An 11,807-nucleotide genomic window follows, 5' to 3' on the forward strand; every position below is an offset into this window, starting at 1 on the left:
TATTTTTATATTCGAAGATTTATTTTTATAGTATTTAATAATATAACAATGATTTAATAAATATGTGAAATAAGACATAGGCGATAAAATAAAATTTTATTTGTTCGACAGGAAGGTGTCACTGTGGCCGTGCGTTTTGATGCCATGGTTACTTAATTAACGGTAGGAGATAATAAGCCCAAGGAAACAAAGAAAAGGGGTCATATAAGATAGGGAAAATTACTGTAGAGTCCCACAGAAGACAATTTACTACCAGAAGGTCCCATGAAATCTCCAAATTCCTAATAAGTCCCCAGGGACCTCTGGGTAAATAATTTGAGTTGTGATATTACGTACTTGCCCTCAGTCATTGATAAAGGAAAGAAAAGAGGGAGAGACGCTGATTGGCTTCATTTAGTGCGGTTGTTTGTTATGCATGCACAAGGAAGAGAAGCTTCTGAAAGAAAGAAGGGAGTTATGCGCTGGTACTCCATCGCAGGCAAGCGACATTATTTCTTCATCTTCTTGGTACGTCTCATCATTAACAACATTTCTCTTCTTCTGTACACAACCAGTGTCAAGTTTAATGTTGGTCTGAAAAGTTGATTGTGTGTTGATATGTGGGTATTAAAGATGTGATTCAACTCACTAGAAATATTAAGGGAGGCTCATTTTAGTCATATGTGGTTTTAATCATGTTAGGTGTGGTTTTACTATGTGTGGCTAGGGTTAGAAAGCAATGCTCTGTTTTTCGGTGAATGAGGCTCTGTTTTTCGGTCACTGATGCTGTGTTGCTGATGAAGATGAGTGGAAAATAACAGATATTTATTATTGTAACCCCTCAAATGCGATGGTTAAATGTGTTGTTAATGGGTACATCGAAGGTTGTTAACATAACTGTATGACTTGTTATTAACAACCAGTCGCAGCTTTAATGCTGGTCTGAAAAGTTGATTGGGTGTTTATACGTTGGTATTAAGCATGTGATTAAGCTCTCTAGAAATATCAAGGGAGGCTCATTTTAGTCATATGTGGTTTTAATCATGTTAGGTGTGGTTTTACTATGTGTGGCTATGGTTAGAAAGCAATGCTCTGTTTTTCGGTGAATGATGCTCTGTTTTTCGGGCAATGATGCTGTGTTGCTGATGGAAATGAGTGGAAAATGACAGATATTTATTATTGTAACCCCTCAAATGCGATGGTTAAATGTGTTGTTAATGGGTACATCGAAGGTTGTTAACATAACTGTATGACTTGTTATTAACAAGTGATTGTGGCAGGTTGATATCCAGGATGGCAACTTCCAGTGCAAAGCAATTGTTTTGCTACCTCCATATAGGAGGACAATTTATTAATGGTGTAGAAGGTGAAACGCAGTATGTTGGAGGTGGTGTGAGAACAAGAATGATAAAGGAAGGGACATCATATGGAGAATTTAGAACAATGGTGGCATCAATTGTGGGAAAAGAAAGTAATGGAATGGTTATGAAATTCACAGTAACCTTTGATGAGTGTACATTTGTGGACCTTGTAGATGATGAAGGAGTAGAACATTTGATTAACTTCAATGGCGACAGTGGTCATGTATATATAGGAGAAAATGGAGATCAAAATTCACAACTAACAAGGGATGTTGTAATAGAAGAGCAACATGTGTAAGTTGTGTTATTTAAATTTCGAAGTAATATTAGCTATTGTCAACTGTTGTGCATAAGTTGTTATTATAGTGATCGAAGGTTGTCATTAACGACCCCTTGACCTGTTCTGTTATGTAGGATGGAAGACTTGTTCGGAGGTTCAGATACATTGTCCATGTCTCCACCTAATGTGGTTAGTGAAGACCCACTATTGTTGCCATGTGGTTCAGAAATGATGCCAACCCCAATTCCGGAAATGAATTCAATAAAGTGGAAGGGTTTGGTTATCGGAGAAGGACAGATTTTTCCTAATGCAGTGGCTCTTAGGCAAGCACTGTATAGGTACAGTATTGCTGTGAAGTTTTCATACAAGTTTGTGAAGAACAATCAACAAAAGATCATTGTGAAGTGTATGGCGGAGGGATGCCCGTGGTATATGGGTGCATACTCAATGGGACAAAGACAAGATTCTGAGTTGTTAATAATTAGAACCTTAAGAAGTGAGCATGTGCATTATGCACAGGACAGCTTGGTTGTATCTCACTCTAGAGGGTCAAACTTAACATCATCAATCATGATAGATTCTTTGAGGTGTAATATAGACAAGAATGCTAATGAACTTAGAAGAGATCTGTATAGAGAATATGGGGTGCGACTGAATTATAGTCAAGCATACAGGGGTAGAGAAAGAGCATTGAGGGAAATACATGGTCGTGCACAGGATTCATACATGGCGATTCCCTGGATTTGTGAAAGGCTCATTGAAACTGATCCAAACACAAGTGCTCGATGGGAAGGGTTGGATAGTAACAGATTTCAGAGGGTGTTCATTGCTTATGGATGCTCAATTAATGGATTTTTAGAAGGGTGTCGACATATACTTTATATAGACGGCTGTCATCTAAGTGGTCCTTACAGGGGGACATTGATTTCAGCTAATGCATATGATGCAGACAATGAACTATTTCCATTAGCATATGCTATAGTTAGTGGGGAGACATATGATGATTGGGCTTGGTTTCTCCAGAACATCAAAGACATCACAAGATCAGTGGAGACAACGATAGTTTCAGATCGGAATAATGCCATTATAGGTGCTGTGCGAACAATATTTGGTGGCGAGAGACATGCTTTTTGTTATAGGCATGTGAAAGAAAATTTTAGTGCACATTATTTAAAAATTAACCGAGGCAGGGGACGAGTTTCAGGTACTTCAAAGGACGTTGCATTGAAAATGCTGGATGGAATCGCCTATGCAAGGATTGAGGATGAATATGTTGCTGCAATGGGGAAACTTAGATCATTCTGTCCACAATTGGCTGATTGGGTTGACACTCAAGGAGATGTAGATCGGTGGGCTTTAAGCAAATTCCCGTTTAAGCGATGGGATAACATCACTACTAATGTTGCGGAGTCGTTTAATGCCTGGATTTTGAAGGAGAGGAAGCACAATGTGTCAGTTCTCATACATGAGCATATGGAGAAATTAGCCAAGAAGATGGTTGCAAGCAAAATGGCAATGGAAAATTGGACAAATGGCGTTGGGCCAAATATTGAGTCCAAGTTGCAAGAAAAAGTAGCAAGAGCGGAGAATATGCATACTGTATATTATGGAGATAACCGAGTTCAAGTTGATACTACATCTCCTACTGGAATAATTTGTGTCACTGTTGATCTCACAGCTCAGAAATGCACTTGTTTAGCATGGCAAATGAGCGGAGTACCTTGTGCTCATGCCTGTGCAGCGATAAAGCTACTTCATGGTAGTGTTTATGAATTTGTAGATGATTGCTATAAGCTGTCAGCCCAAGAGAAGATATATGCAAGTAGTATGAGGCCAATTGCGACACATGATTGTCCTCGTCCCGAAGCTCTCACCGTTACGCAGATGATGACGGGAACATTTTTACAGCCACCAATCACTAAAAGACCCTCAGGGAGGCCAAAGAAAAGAAGGATTGAATCTCAATTTCAAAGTAAAAAACTTTACCACTGTGGAAGATGCCATGAGCCAGGCCACACTGTGAAGACTTGCCAGAACCCCAATCCAAGTTGAGCTTTGCTGGTGGCTTGTTGATATTTCGTTTTGTGAATGCTTGTGACAGCATTTTTTTTGTAAATGTCATAACCTACACCTCAAGTTGTCCGTCATTATCCACACATGCAACACGTATGCTTTTTTGAATAGGTTGTAAATTTGGTGTAGTTATGTTGTACATATATATATCAAGTGGTAAATGACACCTGGTTGTAATCTGATATAACATCATTTCTGTATTTTTGATGTACTGGTGAATAGGTTGTAATGGACTTGTTATCAGACGCCATGCAGGTTGTCATTAGCAGTCTCAATTATGTTACTGATATAAAGTGACAATTTCTCCTACTTCCAGTGTTCAGTGATTTCTTAAGACATTCGAGCTGTGTTAAAGTCATAATATGATATGATTTGGTTAGAATTAGATCTCATGTGGAGGTTGTGGTATCCCCAGCGTCAGTTGTCAGGGGCAATGCGAAGGTTGTTAACCAATTCTGTTCGGGTTGTCAACAATCCCTGTTGAGGTTGTAAATGAATTGCTGGAATAAAAATCTGCTGTAATATGATTTGGTTCTTTTAAAGCTGTTAATGACTTTAAAATGCTCCCAATTTTTGCTATTAAGGTCGTTATATGTGCTCATAATATAATTAAGTTAACAGCTGTGTTATACCCCGACTGAGTTGTTAACCAATTCTGTTCGGGTTGTCAACAATCCCTTTTGAGGTTGTGAACAACCCCTGTTGAGGTTGTAAACAGATGTGGCAGAGAGGACTCTGATATATGCCTATGATGTCACCGTGGGTACCATTTGTTTATCCAGTCTTATTCAGTCTGCATTTGTGGCCATGATGAAAACACATGAATGCCTTTACAAAAACTTGATAACCAGTAAAGGATATCAAAACACATTAACATATCTTAACATCCAGGATTCATACATGCTCAAAGAAAAGAATAAAATGTAAACTTGACGTTCAGATGTCACTATGCTGTCAAATAAATAAATGTAAATACAATATATGCTTGTCATTTATTTCTTCCTCTTGCTTTGGGGGTTTCCTCGCAGCAAAGATAGCACTTCATCGCCATGCAGGTTGTTCCGATGAGTCACGAGCCACCACAAGCATCCAACCTTCAAGTCATGGATTTCTTCAGGGGAGTACTTAGGCATTGTGTAGCCGTCATCACCATACTCAGTGCCGTCCCATGTTTGTAACCAGCTCAACACATGCACCCCACAAGAGTCCCTACAAAGGAAAAACAAGTACTTTAGTGAATGAACATTAGCTCCCAAAAGTTGAGACACAAGTACTTGTTGTGTTGAAAAATAACTCACGTGTCAGATTGCACATGAACTTTTGCCCATGTGACTTCCTCGTCAATCTTGTCCTCCTCCGCAAACAGTGATGGCTTCAGCACACGAAGCACTTGGCAGAAACAATCTCTCTGCAAAAAAGGGACAAACAGAAGAAACAAGTTTGACAGTTGTGAATGACAAGTTATCAGGAAGCATTAACAACCTTCGCTGTAGCGAATGACAAGTAATCAGCAGGCATTAACAACCAGGACAGTTAAGCAGACAAGCAACCATAACGCATTAACAAGTTATAGAATGAATGTAAAGTTGTGCATACAATCCCTCTCGCCATGAATTGCTTAGGATCTATCTGTCCTCTCTTCTTCCCTTGCTTCCTTTGTGGTTTCTTCCCTGTTTTCATTGCTTCTTCTTCCTCTCTTTGTAATCTCAACATCGTCAAATTGTCCACCAACGAGTCAAGGGCATAGAAACGCATGGTTCTTACATCCATCACGTAACAGAACCAATGGTAATTGAAAAGGGTGGGGCCAAATATGAAGTCACAGTCTCCAATGTTATATCCTATGTGCTCCGGTAAGATTTCATGTTCATGTTTTTCCATGCTCCACCTAAGAGGATTAGCGGCCATTGTTTGCATTAACTCGGGTGTAAAAATGTGCCTACTGACACGACTGTGGTTCTCTTTTTCATCTCCCACCAAGGTTCTCGCCACCATAGACATGAACTATATCACACATACAAACAGTTAGTCATGATCATAATGACATTCGCAGTTCTCTATCTATATAAACAACTGTCTTACCCTGTCGTTCATCCATTTCCTGTCTTGTAGGCAGCAAAGCTCAGCACGTGTCAAGAAGTACCCATACATCTCTACAATGTACCTGCAGCAAAAGGAACAATGAGCACAAGGGTTGTATGTGTAAAATTGTTGTCAATCAGTTGTCCCAATTACAATCAGTCCCAACACTTACTTGGCACCTTCATCTTGATCACATCTTCTCGTGCACATCTGGAATAATTCCTCTTTCTCGTCAGCTTTTCTCTTGCCACGGCCTTTTTTCACCTCCTCTAACCAGGGAGATTTGATTGCACGGCTTCTCACCCGTGTTGATCTTCTTACATCCATTTGCCCTTGTGCTTGCTGGTCCATTTCATCCTTTTCCTCCATTTCATCGCCTACACCCTTATCCTCTTCTGCTGCTGCATCACTAGACTTGTCTTGTGTTTTTTCTTCTCCATCATCCTCTGATCCAGAGTGACTCCCTTCTCCTTTCTCCTCAGGTTGAGATTGACTCTCTTCTTCACGCGAAGCACTTTTGCCCTCTTCTTTATCATCTCCTTCTGGTTCACTCTGTTGTTCCTCTTGTGACAAAATTGAATCTTTTGGGCTTCCTTTACCTTCTTCACCGGTTTCTTCATCTTCAGTTGCCTTCTCTTTGTCATCTTCGCTACTTACTGCTTCCACCACATCTTCCTTGTCAATCTCATCCGTCAACCTCAACTGCAGGGAAACCAACTCTTCTCCAATTGTCGACACCAACCCTTCAACCATGGTCATCAACCTTTCATACGTTCTCTTGATTTCCTGCAAAACAACAGTAATGAAAGTTATCATTACTCCAAATTCTACACAGCACCAAAATAAGCTTCACATGATTTACTTACAGGGTGAGTTAGCTTTATTCCTGTGTTGGATGCACTTGTTGAAGCCCCACCGACACTCGGAACGCCATGCAGTATGCCTCTGTCGCTATTCTTTTCTGATTTCACTCTTGCCTTCACTTTTTCCTCATCCCAATAAGTAATGGCATTTTCATTTTTTGCCGCCTTTTCTTTTCCGAGAGGAAAGTGTTGTAGGCAATAAATCTGCATGTGAAGTTAATGATAACTTAGATATACAACAACATCATCCAAACAGGCCACTGACAACATAAACAGCGGAAAATCACAACCTACACACTGCCCAATAACAACATACACAGTGACCAATCACAACCTACACACTGCCCAATAACAACATACACTATGACCAATCACAACCTACACATAAGCCTGTCACAACATACATTTACGCCATGCACAACATGTACAGCATCCAGTGACAACCCATACTCAACAGAATGACAACACGAACAGACTGCAATTACAACCTATACATAACCAGGTGACAAACCAACACATCCTAATGACAACCTGCACACAGGACAATAACAACCTCTACACAGCAGTCACAACATATCCATAACCAGTTCACAGCGTACATTTCTCCAACTGACGACATAGAGTAGTAAATAACAACATACACAGTGACCAATCACAACCTACACATAACCCTGTCACAACATACATTTGCGCCATTCACAACATGTACAGCATCCAGTGACAACCCATACTCAACAGAATGACAACACGAACAGAATGCAATTACAACCTATACATAACCAGGTGACAAACCAACACATCCTAATGACAACCTGCACACAGGACAATAACAACCTCTACACTTCCAGTCACAACATATCCATAACCAGTTCACAGCGTACATTTCTCCAACTGACGACATAGAGTAGTAAATAACAACATACACAGTGACCAATCACAACCTACACATAACCCTGTCACAACATACATTTGCGCCATTCACAACATGTACAGCATCCAGTGACAACCCATACTCAACAGAATGACAACACGAACAGACTGCAATTACAACCTATACATAACCAGGTGACAAACCAACACATCCTAATGACAACCTGCACACAGGACAATAACAACCTCTACACCAGCCAGTCACAACATATCCATAACCAGTTCACAGCGTACATTTCTCCAACTGACGACATAGAGTAGTAAATAACAACATACACAGTGACCAATCACAACCTACACATAACCCTGTCACAACATACATTTGCGCCATTCACAACATGTACAGCATCCAGTGACAACCCATACTCAACAGAATGACAACACGAACAGAATGCAATTACAACCTATACATAACCAGGTGACAAACCAACACATCCTAATGACAACCTGCACACAAGACAATAACAACCTCTACACTTCCAGTCACAACATATCCATAACCAGTTCACAGCGTACATTTCTCCAACTGACGACATAGAGTAGTAAATAACAACATACACAGTGACCAATCACAACCTACACATAACCCTGTCACAACATACATTTGCGCCATTCACAACATGTACAGCATCCAGTGACAACCCATACTCAACAGAATGACAACACGAACAGACTGCAATTACAACCTATACATAACCAGGTGACAAACCAACACATCCTAATGACAACCTGAACACAGGAAAATAACAACCTCCACACCATACAGTCACAACCTACACATCAGCTAATCACAACCTACAGTTGTGTCATTCACAACATGCACAGCAGCCATTGACAACCCACGATAAACCGAATGACAACACGAACAGAAGGCAATTACAACCTATACATAACCAGGTGACAAACCAACACAATCCATTAACAACCTGCACACAGTACTATAACAACCTTGACACCAGCAAATCACAACCTATACATAAGCAGTTGACAGCGTAGTAAATAACAACCTACACAGCACATTGACAACAGAGTAGTAAATAACAACATACAGAGCAACCAATCACAACCTACACAGCACATTGACAATAAACTAACATCAAAGTAAATGAATCATACCCACACTTACCATTAGGAAGTACATGCAACCTCCCACATTTTTCGTCCCATCAGCTTTTCCTTTCTTCTTTCCTTTCTTGAACTCTGCAATTGAGTTGCAGAATTCTTTCAAAACTAAGCTGCTCCAATCATAGTGTCCTAAACTATCCTTTGTCACCACCATGACTTTCAACACTTTATCACTCACCCATACACTAGAGCCAGGACACAAGAGGACTCCTAGTGCATACATAACAAAAAGGAATTCAAACTTTTCTTCCTCTTTTCCTTCAATCAACCATGTTCCTATTGTTTTGTATGGCACTTTCCCGTAGTCACTCCTTAATTTCTTGAACGTTTCATCTTCATTCTCCACATTTATTTTAATATCTTCCCCCTTAAATGGTAGACCCATCAATTCATTTACATCTTCGGGCCCCACTAAATGCGTCTTCCCTCGAATTGAAATTTGCCTACTTACAGGGTCAAACACACGGATCAATTCACCACAAAAATCTCTATAGATCTGTGAGCAGCATATGTCAACCAATTTATCAAAACCAATTCTTTTCAGTCTTTCCATCTTCTCTTTACTTTTCTTTAATTGCTTGCAGACTTCCATAAATTGTCCCGGAGCACAGCGTGTGTGAAAGGGAACAATATAATTCTTCCCTTTTGGTGGGACTCTCATTTCTTTAGCCCTTTCACCATATTGTTCTTTCTCCTCTTCTGTTAAGTTCCCCCAAGCCTTTTTCACAGAGTTAGTGCCCTCTTCAAAAGACTTAAACTTCTTCTTGTTCTGCTCATAAAACTCTTCAGTGAACCGGAGAAATTCCTAGCCCTTTGTCCATCTTTACTCTTACTCTTTTTAGTCATTTTGTTTGACTGCAAAAAGGAAAAAAATTACTGTCATCAACATATATTTTAAAATAGTAAGTATCTTCAACACCACCAAATTATTCACTAATCAACAAAATCAAAATATATCCCTTTGGATGACAGAAAGCAATGAACGGCAGTAAATAATATGGATCACAAATCAATCCACCAGAATGAATTTCCCTTCATTGGTTATAGTATAGAGCCAATAGGTGCTATATCCAACAAGCAATTCCCTTTCTGACCTTATGGCCAAATTAACATTCCACCATGGAGCTCACCATAAAAAGCCAAACAAAACCTTTATTATTTTATTGCCGAACAAATCAATTACATAAAGTTCTCCCTTTTAATTCAGCAATATTAACAATAACTGATTGCTGCTTAAAAAGCTCTACCAAATCAAATTTTTGACAATTTTAACCAGTGTTCTTCAAACTGATCTCTAATATAACTTTGTACCAACTAGCCCCAACTTTTGCCCCTAACTTTTATTCGCATGTCAGATCATTGTAATATCCACATACTTCACATTTCTAATATCACAGTGAAAATACAAGTCACGGTTATCACTGGTTCCATATATAAACACACGAAACAACCGAACATTCCAAACCACTTCAGGTCATCGAGCAGCTTTTACGAACAATCAACAATTCAAATGTTCAAACATTCCAAACCAAACATTTTTCAAAATATGACCAAGAAGCTTCAAATTGTCAAATATTCTAACCGAGAGAGACTAGTTGTCTGGAGATTGAGGCGTTAGTAGAGAGACCACCGGACTGTACCAGAGAGTTCACGGCGTCGGAGCAGACGGCAACTGAGTGCGGACCAGAGAGGGATGGAGTGCTGACCAGAGTCGGCCGGACCGTGCTGGAGATTGAAACCGTTCAATGCGTCGGAGAAGACGGCGACGGCGGGCGGACGAGAGACCGACGGACTGCGGACGACAGACTGACGGCGTGCAGACCCGAGACCGATGGACCGCGCAGGGGATTGAAGGCGTTGGACCAGAGAGTGACCGAATGCGGAGCAGCGACCGACAATGTACCAACCAGAAACTAACAGACCTCGCCGGAGATTGAACCTGTCGGAGCACACAAGGATAAAGCACCAACGACACGGCGGCGGAGTGTGAGCGGGCGACGGAGTGTGAGCGGGTGACGGAGTGTGAGCGCGCGGCCGATTTCGCGAAGATGAAAACCGAAACGATTTTGAGTGTGCTTCGGTTACTTTCTCTAATCAAAAGGGCAAGAAAGTAATTGCAAGTTTCAAATTTTTTGCTATAAGGTCCCTTGGGACCTCATATACATTTTCTTATTTCATGGGACCTTCTGGTAGTAAATTGTCTTCTGTGGGACTCTACAGTAATTTTCCCTATAAGATAATGCCACGTGTAGAAATGCCTTCGTGGGGCCCAATCAAAAGCCTTCCAACAAATTGGACAGTCTTTACGGTTGGCCGAGTGATGAGCATGGGCCCCACGCGCCGAGCCCGCGGAGATTCGAAGGAATAAAACCATCCACTTGTCGCGCAAAGGGGCCAAGTATTGTTTTATTGCGAGAACAAAAAAATTTTTCTTATTATATTTTTTTCACACATAATATACTTCGATCCTAAATATAAAACGCTTATACTTTCTAAATATAAAACTTTTATACTTTCTAAATATAAAACTCTTATACTCATGAGTATAAAGGTTTTATATTTAGGACTGGAAGAGTATTTGAAAACAAAAATATGGTTTTAATATATTTATTATTTTTAATCAATATGGTTAAAGTAAATATTTGACTAAAAAAAGTTATTTATAATAAATAAGTGTTGTCATTCCTAAAACAACTTTGATAACCAAGTACTCTTCTGATCCTTACTATAAGACTTATTTAACTAACTTGATTACATTAAGAAAGTTAAGTAAGTTAGTTAATTATAAGAAATATAACATGTTTTATCTAAAACACTATAATCATATTCCTTAATATTTTCTCTCCCTCTTCTACTTGATTATATGGTTGAGGGAGTATTCGTGCGAGTGATTTAAAAAAATTAATAAATATGAGAAATATGTCTTATATTTAGAACCAAAATCAACTCAATAATTAGGTCATATATTAAAGATAGAATTATTATTATTAAAAAGACCATCTTAAAAATATATATAAATATGAGAAATACTGTAAATTAAAGTCTTATACTTATAATCAATATAAAAATCAAATAAAACTTTATATTAAAAATAAGAGGTAGCATCCAATATTA

At 39.4% G+C, this 11,807-nt stretch overlaps 2 protein-coding genes across 2 annotated transcripts; one reads left to right on the top strand and one right to left on the bottom strand.

The window, feature by feature from the left end:
* The first annotated feature begins 463 nt into the window (after positions 1-463).
* Positions 464-4,002, top strand: LOC114744183 (uncharacterized). Its single transcript, XM_028932370.1, has 4 exons — positions 464-507; positions 1,260-1,634; positions 1,755-1,958; positions 2,049-4,002. Exons 2-4 carry the CDS (start codon positions 1,273-1,275, stop codon positions 3,670-3,672), a joined length of 2,190 nt encoding a protein of 729 aa, XP_028788203.1. The 5' UTR covers positions 464-507; positions 1,260-1,272; the 3' UTR covers positions 3,673-4,002.
* Positions 4,003-4,685: 683 nt separating this feature from the next.
* LOC114744184 (uncharacterized) lies at positions 4,686-9,477 on the bottom strand. Its single transcript, XM_028932371.1, has 7 exons — positions 8,695-9,477; positions 6,642-6,842; positions 5,948-6,561; positions 5,776-5,857; positions 5,290-5,697; positions 4,992-5,101; positions 4,686-4,902 (listed from the first exon to the last, which is right to left on the bottom strand). The coding sequence occupies exons 1-7, from the start codon at positions 9,352-9,354 to the stop codon at positions 4,686-4,688; spliced, it is 2,292 nt and encodes a 763-aa protein (XP_028788204.1). The 5' UTR covers positions 9,355-9,477.
* Positions 9,478-11,807: the final 2,330 nt, after the last annotated feature.

The sequence above is a fragment of the Neltuma alba genome, unplaced genomic scaffold (genome assembly GCF_004799145.2).
Source record: "Neltuma alba isolate B1F8T4 unplaced genomic scaffold, ASM479914v2 tig00004281_pilon, whole genome shotgun sequence".
In the NCBI taxonomy this organism is placed as follows: Eukaryota; Viridiplantae; Streptophyta; class Magnoliopsida; order Fabales; family Fabaceae; genus Neltuma; species Neltuma alba.

Bases quoted from the DNA above. Each gene is read 5' to 3' on its own strand.
- LOC114744184 (XM_028932371.1), bottom strand. From the start codon at position 9,354: ATGAGAGTCCCACCAAAAGGGAAGAATTATATTGTTCCCTTTCACACA. The intron at 6,562-6,641 runs GTAAGTAAATCA...GTTGTTTTGCAG, and splicing joins GAATAAAGCTAACTCACCCT to GAAATCAAGAGAACGTATGA. The intron at 5,102-5,289 runs GTATGCACAACT...CCTTTTTTGCAG, and splicing joins AATTCATGGCGAGAGGGATT to AGAGATTGTTTCTGCCAAGT.
- LOC114744183 (XM_028932370.1), top strand. From the start codon at position 1,273: ATGGCAACTTCCAGTGCAAAGCAATTGTTTTGCTACCTCCATATAGGA. The intron at 1,635-1,754 runs GTAAGTTGTGTT...TCTGTTATGTAG, and splicing joins GTAATAGAAGAGCAACATGT to GATGGAAGACTTGTTCGGAG. The intron at 1,959-2,048 runs GTACAGTATTGC...GGGATGCCCGTG, and splicing joins CTTAGGCAAGCACTGTATAG to GTATATGGGTGCATACTCAA.